This window comes from Eubalaena glacialis, chromosome 16, assembly GCF_028564815.1.
Source record: "Eubalaena glacialis isolate mEubGla1 chromosome 16, mEubGla1.1.hap2.+ XY, whole genome shotgun sequence".
Taxonomy (NCBI): Eukaryota; Metazoa; Chordata; class Mammalia; order Artiodactyla; family Balaenidae; genus Eubalaena; species Eubalaena glacialis.
This window is the reverse complement of record NC_083731.1, coordinates 29,872,503-29,892,269: the sequence shown is the minus strand read 5'-3', so window position 1 is coordinate 29,892,269 and position 19,767 is coordinate 29,872,503. Positions and strand designations below refer to the sequence as shown.

The 19,767-nt window shown below is 35.8% G+C and overlaps 1 protein-coding gene across 4 annotated transcripts in view; it reads right to left on the bottom strand.

Moving 5' to 3' along the window:
- The window catches only part of MYCBP2 (MYC binding protein 2), a 268,376-nt gene that overhangs the window by 11,188 nt on the left and 237,421 nt on the right, over positions 1-19,767 (bottom strand). For 3 of the 4 annotated variants that reach the window (XM_061171161.1, XM_061171160.1, XM_061171159.1), the window contains 9 exons: positions 19,075-19,314; positions 18,660-18,758; positions 9,306-9,386; positions 7,981-8,247; positions 6,987-7,270; positions 4,829-4,925; positions 3,397-3,516; positions 1,514-1,615; positions 322-450 (listed from right to left, as the gene is read on the bottom strand). In XM_061171161.1, coding sequence (XP_061027144.1) covers positions 322-450; positions 1,514-1,615; positions 3,397-3,516; positions 4,829-4,925; positions 6,987-7,270; positions 7,981-8,247; positions 9,306-9,386; positions 18,660-18,758; positions 19,075-19,314 — 1,419 coding nt within the window. The remainder of the gene's footprint in view (positions 1-321; positions 451-1,513; positions 1,616-3,396; positions 3,517-4,828; positions 4,926-6,986; positions 7,271-7,980; positions 8,248-9,305; positions 9,387-18,659; positions 18,759-19,074; positions 19,315-19,767) is intronic. The other variant, XM_061171158.1, reaches the window with a different exon arrangement.

Genomic DNA, 19,767 nt, shown 5'->3' with positions numbered 1-19,767 from the left:
AGAAGTATAAATTTTAATTATTCAATAATGAAAACGGCTTTTATTTATTAAGCACTCTAAGAAATTCCAGATATTTCTAGTCTTCTCTTTAATCTTCACAACAGCCCCATTTTTATAAATGTGGAAACCAAGTCTCAGAGGTTAAACAACAGGCTTGATTTACACAGCTGGTAAATGAGACAGCTGGGAACTCCACCAAGGTCTTTGATTCCAAGGTTCATTTTTCTCCCATTACACCAAGTCTCCTTCCCACATTTATTTCTTACTGAATATATTTTATGTTACAGATACTATTCTGCATGTAAATGCAGAAATCTTCACCTGTCTTTGATGAGTTTTGGTTCGCCGATGAAGATGAAGGAATCTGTCACAGTCAGTACATAAGTTTCCACATACGTTGCACAAAATGATTGCTGCAGTTTCACCATCATCATGGTTATCACACATAGGCTAGAACAGGACATTTCCATACGTTACAAAAGATTAACAAGAAAGTCTTAAATACTCATACAAATTGAATGTGATTTATTTACAACAGGAACAGACTGTTACTCTGAACTCGAATAAGAATTTAGAATCTGAACATTAAACAGAATTATGGCAAGTGTACTTAACTATAAAAAGCCCTCGGGCTTCCCTGGTGGTGGCGCAGTGATTAAGAATCCGCCTGCCAATGCAGGGGACACGGGTTCGAGCCCTGGTCCGGGGAGATCCCGCATGCCGCGGAGCAACTAAGCCTGCGTGCCACACAACTACTGAAGCCCGTACACCTAGAGCCCGCGCTCCGCAACAAGAGAAGCCACCGCAATGAGAAGCCTGCGCACTGCAACGAAGACCCAACGCAGCCAAAAATAAATAAATAAAGTAAAATAAATTTATATATATTTTAAAAAAGGCCTCAAAATCCCCAAATCAATGATTAATGTGCTATGGGCATTCAATGATTAACAAAATAAACATGTATACTTTTCTTAGCGACTTAAGAAAATTTCTCCCATTATATTCAAACATTCTGTATGCTAAATGAATAAATAATGCATTTTCGAAACTTGGATGTTAAAAAGAAAATGTTGAAAGGGCCTGTATAAAGTTTTTCCTTCCAGTGAAGCGAGGGATACTTATCAAACCCACTTTAAGTACATCTGTGAATAAATGGTATATCATGTTGTTCTCTTACTACTTTATTTCCTTCTTATCATAAAACTGATTACATTTCAGTACAAAATCTAGATATAGAATCAGAGTCTGGCTGAAACCAAACTCTGATATGATGCAAACATGACTCAGAGAAGAAGGGAACAGTTTTTTTATGTAATTAAATCCCCTAATATACTATGAAGAGGGAACCCTAAGTGAAATAGACTTGTGAGATGAACTTGGGCAATATGACACAATTTTTCAAGAGTTCCACTAACTGTGTATTTTGACACGTAGAGTCCTTCTTTTAAAGCTAAGCCAAAGCTTACTGTAAAGAAAAACAAGCTAAATTTTTATAAAGTAACTTTGATCTTACCATTTGTTTCTGTTGCCCATCCTTTCCCATCCATCTCCCTGAGGAGAGGCGATCCACGTGGTCCTGGTCGAGAACACACAGCGACGCCAGGGCAAGCCAGAGCTGCCGAGGGGAAAGGCTGTTACACTACAGAGCATGGGGTTACGCGTTACAGAGCACCCACCGCCACAGCTCAGTGAATGCCAGCTGCACTTGAAAAGACGTAGATCCCCAGTGGCACTCAAGTCTTCCTGGTGTGGTACCAGGCACCCACGCCCTCTACTGTGTGTGCCATGCACACAGTAGGCACTCAAATACATACTGGGTAAATGACTGTTGCTCTGATGAACCATTCTGTTGTCTACCTGACATATAAAATCAACCTTTATTATTCTGATATGTAAACTACATATCAATACATAAATGTACATATTTAATATACCAATGCCTTCTACACATTTTCCATCTAATATCTGCCTGAGGCATTAAATTCCAAGGAAATCTGTATGCCTCTAACAGTCTAGCACTATGCGGGGTACACTTTGTCAGAAATAAGTAAACGTCTTACAAGCGTTAGAAGATTGTCCTCAAAAATAGTTTAAAACTTTCTGAGGCTTAAAGAGCAAGCTTCATTTTTACATAGAATAATATATCTCTTCATTACTGAAAAATAGAAAATAATACTTAACCGTCTCAACTCTGAGAAGTGCATGCGAGTATCACTGGACATGAAGAGTAAGGGGGAAATAAAACAGGAAAAGAGAAACCAGAAGAAAATTAAAGTTATGCAAGGAGAAAGGGGAGAGCCGACTGAAGAACGAGTGCAGCATATACGTGGTGGGAAAGGGTGACTGTCAGAGCAGCTGATTCAGAGTCACACTCACTGGCAACATGGCATAAACTGGCTTTTTCTGCCCAAGGGAGATACAATGTATCTTCTTTTTCAGACTTCTGAGGATTAACTTAAGCAATTTCTACGAGCTTTGACTTCTTCCTAATGCTGTCACAACTGCCCTGCTTCAAGGAAATCTCAAATCTCTTTTGGAAGTATATGAGACATAAAATTTGGTAGGTTAAAATTTACAACAGCTTGCATCTCATCTGAAGGATGCAATCTCACTTCCTAAGAGATTCTGCCTCATTGTGCCCTGGGCACACACTTTCTGCTTTTGAAAAGTAAGGCCTACACATTCAGTAAGTAGGCTATAGGACTCTATTTTAGGACAACTGAGTTATTACAGAAGGAGTAGGCAGGGGCCTTGTCTTTAAAGGACCTTCAGTCTATCACAACATCATGCTGACACTAAAATTAACAGTAAATACATCATTAGAAAGACAGTACACGGACATATAGGTAATTTAGCCTTTTTTAATGAGTATATCCTTAGCTCCCTAAATAATAACAAAAGCAAGTGATAAAGAACACATAACAGTGAACATTAAAAATTACCAGGCTTAGCTTATAATTCAAAAAAGCCCTTCATACTTTTTCAATAAATACAATATTTGGTAAGAAAAAAAAGTGAGGTCAGTAGGGGAGGGATGGATTGGGAGTTTGGGATTAGCAGATACAAACTATTATACAGAGAACTGACAAACAACAAGGTCCTACTGTAAAGTACAGGGAACTACATTCAATGTCCTGGGATGAACCATAATGGAAAAGAATATGAAAAAGAATGTATATATATATATATATGTATATAGATAGATAGATAGATAGATAGATAACTGAATCACTTTGCTGTACAATAGGAATTAACACAACATTATAAATCAACTATACTTCAATAAAATAAATTTTTTAGAAAAGTAAACTAAGCTGGCTTATTGATTTAAATTTGTTCAAATCTATTACTGAAAAAGAACATGCAGCAATATAGACCAAATGAAAGGAAACCTACCCTAGTTGTTGCAATACATCTCACTGGAGATCTAAATTCTTCCTCCATCTTGGTCAAGGCAATGATGGTTTCTGCAATGGCATTTTTTGTCACTCGGGACCACGCTTCTGACAAATGACCCTAATGAGCAGGACAGAATAACTTAATAAACAACCAGAAAGGTATAATCAAAGGAGCAGATTCTGTTCTCTGAACATCTCTCACCAAAAAGGAAAATTTATTTGCTAGTGGAATCTTAGATCAAGGGGCATACTTTAATATAAAAATCCTTCACAACTATATTAAAAATTCAACTTTTACTTACTATTTTGATGATTCAAAAGAAAAGAAAATAAAAATTTAAGTTCTCAATACTCTTATAGAGTTCAAGGGCATTTCATCTTACATGTAGATAAAAACATAACAAATACTAGGCTGTCTATGACTGAGAAATTCTGATCATGAAACCCTGTTATTTAACACGGAGCTCATACAGCTAAGCTAAGCGCTTTAGAAGAGTATAACTGGAACCTGAGAGCATAAATGGGTTCAAATGACAACTACCTTAATTTGCTAACTTGATTTTTACTGAACACCAACATGTTACTTCTAGAGAATTTCAGTGTTCCTAAACATCTTTCATAAATATTTACATCCAGTGAACATACTCAGAAAGCCTATTTGAGCATGGAAAAAATTCTCCATTTCTCTGATTGAGGAAATGTCCACACTGTTGCCAAAAGTGACAGAACTTCATATTTCCCCAGAATATCCTTACTCGTCTCATACCCACACGCTATCAATCTTTAAAGGGACAGTTCAAATTCCAATTCCTCCTCTTCCAAAATGCTTGTCACCTACTCTACCTCTCAGGAACCTGTCATCCACAGTGTCCTGCCCTCCTCGGGCTGAACTCCTGGAAATACAATGGGATGTGAGGAAACTAACATGGAGCAGGCAGTGAGAGCCAGGCACTCTGAGAAGTAATTCCCTTTCCTCCGCACTCTGGGATCTCCCTGCAAAAGCAACACCTAAAGACAGCGGTACAGGACGTTCATGAACTGTGAGAACTAAAAGACAGCGAGAAACCTTTGCTCTGAAAAGCCCTTTTTTTCCTTTAGGCTCTTGGGCTCAGGCTGTTTTTTTTTAGGGTTCAAAGAGTATACTTTTTTTTTTTTTTTAAGTTTTAAAGTCTTGGAAGACTTATGTAATAATTCTCAAGTAAATTAATTGGGAAGCTTGAAATGAACATAGTTTACACAAAGGGCAAATTTATCACCAGCTGGAAAGACAAATCGTGCGATAGTGAACCTACGAAATGGACCTTGTAAGCAAAGCAAAATAACACGAATGTTCTCCTATCAATTCAGCAGAAAGATTATGCTACTCGTTTTGTTAATCAGGTTTCTACTGTACTTCACTGACGTTAACGATCAGGAGGATGGGAACTTACTGCCGCCATATCCTTAACAAGTTTAATGATGATCTCTGAGATCTGGGTAGGAGTTGAGCCCTTCATCCACCAATGACTCTCACCTCGTCGGATATAACTACAAGAAAAGTCAGCGTTTGTAAACCAATCAGTGAGAGTTACAAATGAGTAAGATGAAAACTGTTATCTCAGCATGCAGCATTTTAATTTTTAAAATGATTCAACCAGTCAGGACATTTTAAAAGAAAATTAATGACAACATTATTCGTAATCCATCTCTTCAACCCCAAGGGAGTAGCTATTCTGATATGTGTTCCCTTTCAAATATTTCACTGTTTACATATTATTTTTGTATGCATCTTTTAGAACAGTACTATTCAAAATATATCAATAGAACACAAACTATTTGTTACCAGCCCACACAAAGAGCTTGCACCAGAATATGTCAACTATATCACTGAGCATACAGCAAGTCCCCTACATACAAGCCTTCAAGTGACAAACTTTGAAAGATGCAAACGTGCATCTGGTTCCAGCAAGGAACCAGAACCTGTGCCATCAACGTCAGGCGTGAGTGCAATTGCAGCTTGCCCTCTCCTATTGCTGACAATCCTTCAGCTCTACCATCTCCCACCTCCTCTCCCTCCTCCTGTCAGTAACTCTTCTTGCCTGTTCACTCGATGCCAGTCCCAGTATGCCAGCTGTTGTACTGTACTACTGTAATTTTCAGGGTACTGTACCCAGTAAGATTAAAAATGTTTATTTTTTTGTTTGCTTGTTTTTTATGTATTATTTGTGTGAAAAGTATTATAAACCTATTACAGTACAGTACTATATAGCCGATTGTGTTAGTTGGGTACCTAGGCTAACTTTGTTGGACTTAACGAACAAACTGGACTTACAAACGCGCTCTTGGAACGGAACTCATTTGTATGTAGGGGACTTACTGTACTACTGTTTAGTTCAGCTCACATTTTTTTCCCCTAGGAAAACTATCCAGATGAAGGAAGCAATATACTTATTTACATTCTAGTGCTATTTGCTTAATGTTATGAATTGGCTCTTTGACTAGCATTATTCCAGATGTCTCTAATCTTCTGCTGTTACACACAATTCTGTAACAAACAGCCCTGTATATATATCCTTCTGCACATGTATGAACATGTTTGAGAGAAACAGTTCTACAGAAGTAGAATTGGTAGGTCAAAGGATATGCATATTTTAAATATGATATGTTATCAAACTGACATCCAAAAAGGTTATGGCAATTTACATTAGATGTCATAAAACTGTCTGTTTCTTCATAATTATGCCAATGCAAAGATATTTTACTGTTGTTTTAATCTACATTTCTCTGAATAGCAGTGAGGTATCTTTTCATTTACTTATTGGCATTTGTAACTTTTCTTCTCTGAAGTGACTACTCTTGGCATTTATTTTTGTATCAGTTGTTTGTCTTTTTTTTTCATTGATTTATAGTCATTCTTCTAATATTATGACTAATAATTCATTGCCTACTATATAAGTGTTAAATATTTTTTTCCAAGTCAGTTGTTTGTATTTTAAAAGTATTGTCTATCAGTTAATTTTCACTTTTATGTAGCCAAATCTCTGAGCCTTTTCCCCTGTTACTTTTGGGTTCTGTGTTTTACTTAAGGACGTCTTCCCAAATTGAAGATTACAAAAATATTCTTCTATAATTTGTCCCACTAGAGTGTAAAAACAAAAATATACAAACCTTTAATTGATCTCAAGTTTATTTTGTAATGGTGTGAGGGCCTACAGTTTGTTTTCTTTTTTCTTTTGTATTTGGGAAGTACTCTAACATCATATAATCAGCAGATTTTCCTTTCCCCACTAATTTTTTTTTTTAATTTTTTAAAATTTTTGGCTGCGCTGCACAGCATGTGGGATCTTAGTTCCCAGACCAGGGATAGAACCCACGCCCCATGCACTGGAAGGCGGAGTCTTAACCACTGGACCACCTGGGAAGTCCCTCCTCCCTAATTTGAAAAGGCACTTTTATTATACACAGCATTCTCTTTCATACATGGGCCAGTCATTTACGGCTTCTATTTCTGGTAAATAAGCAAACAAGATGGAATTTGAAAGGTCTGAATTCTTCAAACAGTAGCTTACTCTGTTCTATTTTTGTACCAAAACATATGCAATGACCAACCTGGAATTGAAAATCATTGGAAGGGTAACTGTTGTAACTCCTTTGCCCACGGAGGTACCAGCTGTTCCTGTGATGGTGGTTCCTTTGGCTTTTAGCTGTACTGTGAGTGCTTTGGCAATGCATCCTAGAAACATGTCCAAGATACCTAGCTTATTCCAATCTCCTTTCTCTGTTGAATGAATAATATCACTGATATCTGCTGGGGGGAGGGATTTCACTCCTATAATGCTGGCCAGACGATTAGGGGTGACTTCAGGCAAAACTCGCCTTAGTAAGGAGGTCACCTGGTACAAAAAATAAAAGAATCTTATTTAAAGATTTGGGATTAACATATACACACTGCTATATTTAAAACAGATAACCAACAAGAACCTACTGTACAGCACAGGGAACTCTCCTCAATATTCTATAATAATCTAAATGGGAAAAGAACTTGAAAAAGAATAGATACATATATATGTATAACTGAATCACTTTGTTGTATACCTGAAACTAACACAACATTGTTAATCAACTATACACCAATATAAAATAAAAATTAAAAAAAAAAGATCGGTGTTTTAAAGTTTTCATCTTTTTTAATGAGTCTAGCTGCTGTTCTATGACTTCAAAAGTTTTGAGAAGGACAGAGAAATGATTTAAACATGATTTAATTTCTCAAGTGGTAACTACCACTCCAGGGCAGCAAGAAAAAAAAAACATGTCTCTTAACTTGGTCATTATATAAATTATATACCTCATGAATAAGATATTCAGTAGCAGAATACTCTTTTATCACAATAACACATTACTAAAATGGAACATATTTTGTTCTTCCATATTCTCATTATAATGAGTCAAGAAGAAAAACATGCGGTTAAAATACAATCCAAAAACCAAAACATAACCAAAAAAAAAAACCAAACAAAAACCCCTGATTCTCTTTGCTAGAGTAATTTTTAACAATGTTTCAAGTAACAAAATAAGCCTACAGGTAAGTGATGTGATCAGTCACCTGTCTCTGGACGCGTGGAGAGGCGGTGTGGAGCAGTGAAAAGAGGTCCTGGAGCAGAGTCAGCTGCTGGGCCAGATACTGCCGGCCCACGTTGGAGCCACTCAAGGCTAACACCATGGAGAGCAGCTCAAAGCAGTAGGCATCGGAGGAGGCATCTTCATCGTTGGGCTGTGAATTGGCATTTTCTTTACTTGATATGGCATGTTCCCATTCTTCACGAACTCTGGTGGCTTCCATGCGAATAGCCTGGACGATGTGAGCACACACCTATTTGAGGGCAACATAAAGAAAATGTAAAAACATTATTTGTAAGGCCTAGTCAAAAAAAAAACAAAACAAGAATATTAGTTGATACTCAATTTAATACTCTTCCTCCCAGTTAATTCTCCATCATACCATTCTCTTAACTCATCTTAAAAACAATTAAGGAAAACCAGGCAAACCATGATTAAAAATCTGAGTACTTAAATCAACTAGTATAGAAACAAATTATATACTAGTTACCAATTCCCCTGCCTGTGGTTTAAGACATGAAATGAAAACAAATCACCATATTTAATCACTTCTAAGGCACATTTCCCCCCACATGCTAACATTTCTATTCATAATGCGCTTTATAATTGATGCAATTCATAATTTAATTGGCAGTAAATTTTTTTAGCAATACATAAAATAACAGCACATTTTACAATTGGTAGCTTCTAAGATTCAATAAAATGCTGTTAAAAAGATAAAGCACACATAAATTTATGTGATTTATTTAAAAGATTTAATGGTGTTGAAAGTTAAAATAATGGCCAATTTAAAACCTAATTCAAAAGTCAATATTTTATTTGACTTCGGAAGGGCTAATTTTGTTATTTAGGCACACCTAAATGAACCCCCATTATATGAATGATCTACTGCTACTCCCCCATCTCCTGATAGTTAAAAATATTAACACTGGTTTAGTTAACATTATAATTGCTCAGCAAAATAATTTAAAAAAATCAACCAACAAACAAAAAAACAGGGGGGAAAGGAACACAGGAGATGCAAATGAAATCTGATATAGCTGGGTACTTGACACCAAAATGAAACAAGCTACCTAAAAATGAGAAAAACAGAGAGCAGCAAGGTAAGAAAGTTAACATTCATAACAAAATCTTTGAAGTGATGCAGGTATGCCAATATACTCCTTCCTCTCTAGAAAAAGGCAGACACATTCTGCAGGACCTATCAAAGAGTCAGCATAGAAAAGCCTCCATAAATTTTGGAAAATGCTTTACACCCTAAAAACAAACAAACAAAAAGTGATGAAGACAATGAAATGGCTGTTAACCAACCTGTTTTTGTAGGTTAGTCAGTTTACTCCTGCTGAATATGATTCCAACCATATGTTCTTTCAGGTCAGCATCTGAAGTTGCCTTTATACAGCAAAAAGGAAAAAAAGGAAGCGGGCTCTTTCAATAAAGTTTGCATATTTGACATTTTGAAGCATCTTGAGAAATAATTATGCAGGTATTTTTACAAGGTGAATTTATTTTAAATGGAGATCTATAATACTGGGACAAAGGATAAAAAGTTTGAAGAAATCACTGTTGGCTAAGGTGGCTATAAAAAGGACAAAATTTCTCAATTTAAGAAATCCAGAGAAGTATACTTCATGGATTTCTTTAATCTAGTCAATCTGTGTCATTTTGATTCAATCTATTTCTGAACTTTGAACATTATTAGCTCATATCCTACATTTGGTTATTAGAAGAGCAACTCAGGAAAATGACATTTGGTTAAAAGGAAAGTGTCTTAAGAAAACTCTCTGATAACGGTGGCCTTAAATAAAGCTACTCCAACACCAACAGTAAACAAAGAAGCATATCATGAGAAGAAAAATGAAGGTTGAAGTTTTATAGTGCTTAGCATGTGTATGGCACTCTCTCAAGTGGTGGATAAATATGCAAACATATAAATACACAATCTTATTTAATCTTCACAAAAACCCCATAAGGTAAGATCTGATATTCTGCCTATTTTACAGGTAAGAAAACTGAGGCAAACCACCCTTGTATTAGAATTAAAAATAACTCTTGGTTTCACCTTTCTTAGGATAGAGAAAGCCACAAGAGAATGTCACTCCCACCTTAACAATGAGAAAAGCTGATAATCTACAAAACCATAACTTTTTGGGTGCCCATCAGAGAGCTGAGATGGACAACCAGGTGAACTGAAATCTAAATAGACAAATGCATATAGTTGGACACTTCGAAATTCTTTCTGTACCTGACAGAACAAGAAAATGAGCAAAGAAAAAAAAATCAGCAAGGTTCTTACAGACCTGAACAAAACTATCAGCCAAATGAATTAATCAATATTTATAGAACCCTTCACAGAACAACAGCAGAGTTCATATTCTTTTCCAGTGTACATGGACATTCACTAAACTATACCATATTATGAGCCAGAATTCAGGTCTTAACAGTTTTAAAAGGGATGAAATTATATGAAGTTTATATATATTTTTTACTGTGATAGAGTTAAACTAGAAATCAATAATACAAAGCTATCAGGAAATCTCCCAAATATTTAGAAATTAATTACGCAGGGGTCAAGGAAGAAATCAAAACAGAAGTCAGAAAATATTTTGAATTTAATGAAATGAAAAAAACAATGCACCCAAATGTGTGACACTAAAGCAGTGCTTAGAAGAAGATTACAGCATTACTTATATGAGAAAAGAAAGGTCTCGAGTCATCATATTAGGACCTTAGGAAACCAGAAAAAGAACGAACCAAATCCAGAGCAAACAGATGGAAAGATATAATAAAAGAAGATACATCACTATAGAGTCTAAGGATAATAAGAGTATATTATGAACAACTTATGCCAATAAATTCAGCAACTTAGATGAAATGGGCAAATTACTTGGAAGACACAACTACCAAAGCTCACTCAAAAAGAATGGGTAACTGCAATATTCCTGTATCTACTAAGGAAAGTAAATTTGTAGAATAAATTTTTTTTTTTTTGCTACTTAAAATACTAGTAGATTATACATTAACAAATGAATTCCTTTTAGATAGGACGGCCTTTTAACTTCTTTCATAATTCACTTTGCTTTTTTGACATACCATACTATTCATTCATTTAAAGTGTACAGTTCAATGGTTTATATATTATACATGCACAAATCAGTGCAACCATCACCACAGTCAATTTTAGAGCATTTTCATCACCCCAAAAAGAAACACTGTGCCATTCAGCTATCAGGCCTCTAGTTAACCTTCTTTTTTATTAAAGAAAAATAAACTGCATATAAGCAAATACAGCATATCCATTAACATACATAGCAATATATGGATTATTTTACTTAATAAAAGAAAATGAAAAAAGAAAAATACATAAGAAATCCATTCTGATAAAAATTCTCAGCAAACTAGAAACAGAAGGAACCTCCTCAAACTGATTGAGAGCAGTTAAAAAAATCTATGGTGAAAGACTGAATACTTTCCTTTTACTATCTAAAAAAGGAAGACTAATCTCACTACTTTTATTCAACATGGTACTGAAGGTCTTAGCCAGTGCAATAACATAAGATTGGAAAGGAAGAAGTAAAACTGACTTTCTTTGAAGACTACATGATTATCTATGAAGAAAATCCCAAAGATACTACAAAAAAGCTTCCAGAACTAATAAGTGAATTTAAGGAGACCATAGGATATAGGTTTAATACAAAAAGTCAGTTGTATTTTTATATACTAGAAATGAATAACTGGAAAGTGAAATAAAAATATCATTTACAATAGCATCAAAACCATGAAATGTTTAGGGATCAATTTAATAAAATGTGTAAGACAGGTACACAGAACTGAACTATAAAACACTGCTGGCAGAAATTAAAGAAGATCTAAATAAATGGACAGATCTAAATAAGTATCATATTCACGGACAAGAACACTCAATATTAAGATGTCAATTCTCCCCAAACCGACTTAGCACTTTGGTGCAATTCCAATCAATATTCCAGTAGGTTTCTGTTTATTGATTTATTTATTTATTTGTTGGGGAGGAAGAAATTGACAATCTGATTTTAAGCTTTCTATGGAAATGGAAAGGACCTGGAATAGCCAAAACAACTTTGAAAAAGAACTTGGTTGGAATCTTATCTCATGATTCTCTATAAAGCTACAGTAATCAAGACAGCCTGATGCTGGTGTAAGAATATACGTGTAGATTAATGCAACAGAATAGGGTCCAGAAACAGACCTACACATTTACAGTGAATTGATTATTGATACAGGATAGTCTTTTCATCAAATGGTAGTAGAAGAATTGAACATATACATGCCAAAAAAATGAACCTCAACCCTTAGCTCATACTGTATAGAAAAACTTGAAATGCACATAGTTCTAAATAAAAGAACTAAAGTTCTAAGGTTTCTAGAAGAAAACAGGAGAAAATCTTTGTGACCTTAATTAGATAAGACACAAAAATCATGAGTCATTTAAAAAAATAGATAAATTGGACTTTATCAAAATTAAAAACTACCTCAGAACAGAATAAAAAAAAAAAAAATGAAGAGAATTGAGGACAGTCTCAGAGACCTCTGGGACAACATTAAACACACAAACGTTCGAATTATAGGGGTCCCAGAAGAAAAGAAAAAGAAACGGACTGAGAAAATATTTGAAGAGATTATAGTTGAAAACTTCCCTAATATGGGAAAGGAAATAGTCAATCAAGTCCAGGAAGTGCAGACAGTCCCATACAGCATAAATCCAAGGAGAAACACGCCAAGACACATATTAATCAAACTATCAAAAATTAAATACAAAGAAAAAATATTGAAAGCAGCAAGGGAAAAACAATAAATAACATACAAGGGAATCCCCATAAGCTTAACAGCTGATCTTTCAGCAGAAACTCTGCAACCCAGAAGGGAGTGGCAGGACATATTTAAAGTGATGAAAGGGAAAAACCTACAACCAAGATTATTCTCCCCAGCAAGGATCTCATTCAGATTCGATGGAGAAATTAAAACCTTTACAGACAAGCAAAAGCTAAGAGAATTCAGCACCACCAAACCAGCTTTACAACAAATGCTAAAGGAACTTCTCTAGGCAGGAAACACAAGAGAAGGAAAAGACCTACAATAACAAACCCAAAACAATTAAGAAAATGGTAATAGGAACATACGTATCGAAACTACCTTAAATGCAAATGGATTAAGTGCTCCAACCAAAATATATAGACTGGCTGAATGGATACAAAAACAAGACCCATATATATGCTGTCTACAAGAGACCCACTTCAGACCTAGGGACACATACAGACTGAAAGTGAGGGGATGGAAGAAGATATTCTCCATGCAAATGGAAATCAAAAGAAAGTTGGAGTAGCAATTCTCATATCAGACAAAATAGACTTTAAAATAAAGACTATTACAAGAGACAAAGAAGGACACTGCATAATGATCAAGGGATCAATCCAAGAAGAAGATATAACAATTGTAAATATTTAGGCACCCAACACAGGAGCACCTCAATACATAAGGCAAATGCTAACAGCCATAAAAGGGGAAATCGACAGTAACACAATCATAGTAGGGGACTTTAACACCCCACTTTCACCAACGGACAGATCACCCAAAATGAAAATAAATGAGGAAACACAAGCTTTAAATGATACATTAAACAAGAAGGACTTAATTGATACTTATAAGATATTCCATCCGAAAACAACAGAATACACTTTCTTCTCAAGTGCTCATGGACACTCTCCAGGATAGATCATATCTTGGGTCGCAAATCAAGCCTTGGTAAATTTAAGAAAACTGAAATCGTATCAATTATCTTTTCTGACCACAACGGTATGAAACCAGGTATCAATTACAGGAAAAAAGTCTGTAAAAAATACAAACACATGGAGGCTAAACAACACGCTACTAAATAACCAAGAGATCACTGAAGAAATCAAAGGGGAAATCAAAAAATACCTAGAAACAAATGACAATGAAAACATGACGACCCAAAACCTATGGGATGCAGCAAAAGCAGTTTAAGAGGGAAGTTTATAGCAATACAATCCTACCTCAAGAAACAAGAAACATCTCAAATAAACAACCTAACCTTACACCTAAAGCAATTAGAGAAAGAAGAACAAAAAAACCCCAAAAATTAATTAGCAGAAGGAGAGAAATCATAAAGATCAGATCATAAATAAATGAACAGGAAATGAAGGAAACGATAGCAAAGATCAATAAAACTAAAAGCTGGTTCTTTGAGAAGATAAACAAAATTGATAAACCATTAGCCAGACTCATCAAGAAAAAAAGGGAGAAAACTCAAATCAATAGAATTAGAAATGAAAAAGGAGAAGTTACAACAGACACTGCAGAAATACAAAGGATCATGAGAGATTACTACAAGCAACTATATGCCAATAAAATGGATAACTTGGAAGAAATGGACAAATTCTTAGAAAAGCACAACCTTCCAAGACTGAACCAGGAAGAAATAGAAAATATAAACAGACCAATCACAAGCACTGAAATTGAAACTGTGATTAAAAGTCTTCCAACAAACAAAAGCCCAGGACCAGATGGCTTCTTCACAGGTGAATTCTATCAAACATGTAGAGAAGAGCTAACACCTATCCTTCTCAAACTCTTCCAAAATATAGCAGAGGGAGGAACACTCCCAAACTCATTCTACGAGGCCACCATCACCCTGATACCAAAACCAGACAAAGATGTCACAAAAAAAGAAAACGACTGGCCAATATCACTGATGAACATAGCTGAAAAAATCCTCAACAAAATACTAGCAAACAGAATCCAACAGCATCTTAAAAGGATCATACATCATGACCAAGTGGGGTTCATCCCAGGAATGCAAGGATTCTTCAACGTACGCAAATCAATCAATGTGATACACCATATCAACCAGGTGAAGGATAAAAACAATATGATCATCTCAATACATGCCGAAAAAGCTTCTGACAAAATTCAACACTGATTTATGATAAAAACCCTCCAGAAAGTAGGCATAGAGGGAACTTACCTCAACATAATAAAGGCCATATATGACAAACCCACAGCCAACATCGTTCTCAATGGTGAAAAACTAAAACCATTTCCACTAAGATCAGGAACAAGACAAGGTGGCCCACTCTCACCACTATTATTCAACAGAGTTTTGGAAGTTTTAGCTACAGCAATCGGAGACAAAAAAGAAATAAAAGGAATCGAAATCGGAAAAGAAGTAAAACTGTCACTATTTGCAGATGACATGATACTATACATAGAGAATCCTAAAGATGCTACCAGAAAACTACTAGAGCTAATCAATGAATTTGGCAAAGTAACAGGATACAAAATTAATGCACAGAAATCTCTTGCATTCCTATACACTAATGATGAAAAATCTGAAAGAGAAATTAAGGAAACACTCCCATTTACCACTGCAACGAAAAGAATGAAAATACCTAGGAATAAACCTATCTAAGGAGACAAAAGACTTGTATGCAGAAAACTAAGACACTGATGAAAGAAATTAAAAAGGACACCAACAGATGGAGAGATATACCATGTTCTTGGATTGGAAGAATCAACATTGTGAAAATGACTATACTACCCAAAGGAATCCACAGATTCAATGCAATCCCTATCAAACTACCAACGGAATTTTTCACAGAACTGGAACAAAAAATTTCACAATGTGTATGGAAACACAAAAGACCCCGAATAGCCAAAGCAATCTTGAGAAAGAAAAATGGAGCTGGAGGAATCAGGCTCCCGGACTTCAGACTATACTACAAAGCTACAGTAATCAAGACAGTATGGTACTTGCACAAAAACAGAAATATAGATCAATGGAACAGGACAGAAAGCCCAGAGGTAAACACACGCACATATGGTCACCTTATCTTTGACAAAGGAGGCAAGAATATAAAATGGAGAAAAGACAGTCTCTTCAATAAGTGGTGCTGGGAAAACTGGACAGCTACAGGTAAAAGAATGAAATTAGAACACTCCCTAACACCATACACAAAAATACACTCAAAATGGATTAAAGACGTAAATGTAAGGCCAGACACTATAAAACTTTTCGAGGAAAACATAGGCAGAACAGTCTTAGGACATAAATCACAGCAAGATCCTTTTTGACCCACCTCCTAGAGAAATGGAAATAGAAACAAAAATAAACAAATGGGACCTAATGAAACTTAAAAGCTTTCGCATAGCAAAGGAAACCATAAACAAGATGAAAAGACGGCCCTCAGAATGGGAGAAAATATTTGCAAACAAAGCAACTGACAAAGGATTAATCTCCAAAATTTACAAGCAGCTCATGCAGGTCAACATAAAAAAAAAAACCAAACAAACAACCCAGTCCAAAAATGGGCAGAAGACCTAAATAGACATTTCTCCAAAGAAGATATAGATTGCCAACAAACACATGAAATTGAGTTATTTGTAGTGAGGTGGATGGACCCAGAGACTGTCATACAGAGGGAAGTCAGTCAGAAAGAGAAAAACAAATACTGTACGCTAACACATATTTATGGAATCTAAAAAAAAAAAAAAAAAAGGTTCTGAAGAACCTAGGGGCAGGACAGGAATAAATAAAGACACAGACGTAGAGAATGGACTTGAGGACACGGGGAGGGGGAAGGGTAAGCTGGGACAAAGTGAGAGAGTGGCATGGATATATATACACTACCAAATGTAAAATAGATAGCTAGTGGGAAGCAGCTGCATAGCACAGGGAGATCAGCTTCGTGCTCTGTGACCACCTAGAGGGGTGGGATAGGGAGGGTGGGAGGGAGATGCAAGAGGGAGGAGATATGGGGATATATGTATACGTATAGCTGATTCACTTTGTTATAAAGCAGAAACTAACACACCATTGTAAAGCAATTATACTCCAATAAAGATGTTAAAAAAAAAGACCATATTAAAAAAAATAATAAAAAAATAAAAAGGCTACTTTCTACAGGGGGTTCCATTAAATAACACCTGGGAAAAGGCAACACTATAGGGGCAGAAACTAGCTCAGTGGTTGCCAGGGGCTAGGAATGAGATGAGGGGATTGAATCCAAAGGAACAATGGGGCAATTCTGGGAGAGATGTGTTTTTAAACTTGCTTGTAATGATTTCACCACTGTATACATTGGTCAAAATTTGAAACGATGCAGTTTAAAAAGATGAATTTTTTGTATGTAAATTTTACTTCAAAAACCTGACTTATAAAATGATTCCCTTAAATGTTATGTTATCTCACCAGCATTGAACCACTAGCATAACCTTTCCTATTCAATCTTAATGCCTCAGCATACACTCTCCTACAGTTAGGCCAGCCTCTTCAAGGAGCCCTTGTTCCCATCCTATTAATCTGACTGTCATCCATTCTCTTTCAGGTCTAACTGCTTCTAATATCCCCCAAGAAGCCTTCTCTGACCACTCCAGGGCACAATAACCTCAATGTACTCTGAAATCCTGACATGCAACTGACATGTAATTTTTCACACATTTAATAAGTAGATTATATACTGTAGAGTATTCCTGTTGATCTGTTTTTGGGAGGGAGGGGATGGACTGTTCACATCTAAGAACAGAAGGTAAGCTTTTTGAGGGCTTGTTACCAGCTCGTAAGGTTATTTAGCAAAGAACTGACATTTGTTAAAATTCAGCTGATTTAATGATTAGTTACTCAGTCTTGCAGTTGTGCAAATATCTCCTAAAGATGCTGAAAAAAATTACCAGAGTTTATGAAATCCCGTTTTTTTTTTTTTTTTACAGAACCCAAATAGAAAAATGGGGATGATCTAGATGCTAGTGTATCAGAAGGCACAGGGTTAGCCTAGGTAAGTCCTTGAAATTATCTTTCAAAGGGCTGTCAAGTTGATTATTTACAGCATCTAAAGACACAAGAATATGAAGACTAGTCAGAGTTGACCTCTCTTTTTGAAAATGGATGAGGTTCTCCTCTTAGATATAGTGCTTTAGTTTAGACCAAATAAGTTAGGCAAATGCATTTTAGAAGAAATTTCAAGAACAGTATAAAGAACAGGTTATTCCAATAAAAATTTACTGAACACATGTGTGTTTATGCCATGGTGGATATAAAGACAAACCAGACATGTACTTTGTCTTTAAGAAGGTATAATTAAGTAGAAGATATAAAACATGTATACAAATAAACCTAACAAGAGAGAAACCAAGAAGAGACACAGAAATTACTATGAAGCTTAGCAGAGGACATACTACTTTGTGTCTTCTCCATGACCTTCTTTATGATTTCCCCTGAACAATCATAAAGGAGGCTCACGGAGAAGACGGTATTTTTGAGCTGAACCGTGAAGGACAGAGAAGATGGAGGAAGGCGCACATCACAGTCAATGACGAAGCTGATTTTACAAATGTCAACATTTGGACACAACAGCCCAACGTTTAGAGTAAATTTTGTTGCTACTTAAAATACTAGCTAGATCATACATGAACAAAAAGTGAATATCTTCTGACAGTTCCTTCATCTTCTTTCTAACTAAAGTAAAAACTATTAACTTTAGTTTTAGTTAAAGATACAGAAACTAGTATCACATATACATTAAAATACACAGCAATACATGGATTATTTCAGTGAACAAAAGTAACAAAGTGAAAAAGGGAAATAAATATTTTTAGAATATAAATAAATACATTGTATACTTTTTCTTCTCCTTCAGGTGATGACAATAGTGCTTTTTCCTCTTGTTCTGGTGTGGGTTCAGCATCTCCAGAGATGAGCTTTCCAAATACCTGGTGGAGAAGAGAGGGAGGTGAGAACAACTCAATGGCAGAACCTCCTCTGAGAAGGCTAGAGGAGTCAGTAGCTGGCTCTGTGGGCTTTATGCTACTAGGCTATTCCTACTGCACACCTCTACTCTGCAGGAGATGAATGCAAAATGAAATACAAGAATTCAGGGCTATGAGAAGAAAAAAACGGGCCATGTTTGTAGCCAGCAACCTCTAACAAGCTTTCCAAAATATTTTGTTAACCTCTTGATATTACTGTTGAAGTAGTATATTATTTCAATTTATCCTGTGTTAGAAAATGTGTAGTAAGGACACTCACCTGTGATGTAATAAGTCTGAACACTCGTAGAGTCTCAGCTTCACAGTTCCTTTGCTGGGCCACGCTGGCTGAAATCTGGCCAGCAATTTTTGTGCTTTCGCCATCCTTCCAGCCCAGAACCTTAACTTGTCGAACTCTCAGTGTATTTTCTGGGCCCTTTAATTCAATTTTGATGATGTGATTATCCCCTCCTGGAAGTTCACTTGTTACCCAACCAATGTGCCTGGAATCCAGATCAACCTAGGAGAGGAGAAAAGGGATAGAAACCTGATACAGGTGTACTACTATTTTATCACTGTCCTAGACTTTGCATTAATAACAGCAAGCTCAAATAACAAATAATTGTACCCATAGAAAAGTTTATTAGATTATTTCACACTGATTATCTTATTTAAACCTTGTGAGGACAATACAACACTATAGTAGCTACAGACGAAGAAAGTGAGGTTAACACAGATGGCAGACGTCTAGTAAGTGATGGAGTTGAGAATTCAAATGCAGGTCTGCTTACTATATGGCTTCTGAGCACAAGTTACATAAGTGAAACCACTGCAAACAATTTACACGACTGTACCTACACTGACTGTAAGTAGAAATACTCACATGATCAGCAATGAAGTCCTGTTTTGTGCATCTTCACATGAAAGCACATTTAAAGGAAGGATTTTTGCTGTGCAGTTACTTAATATATTT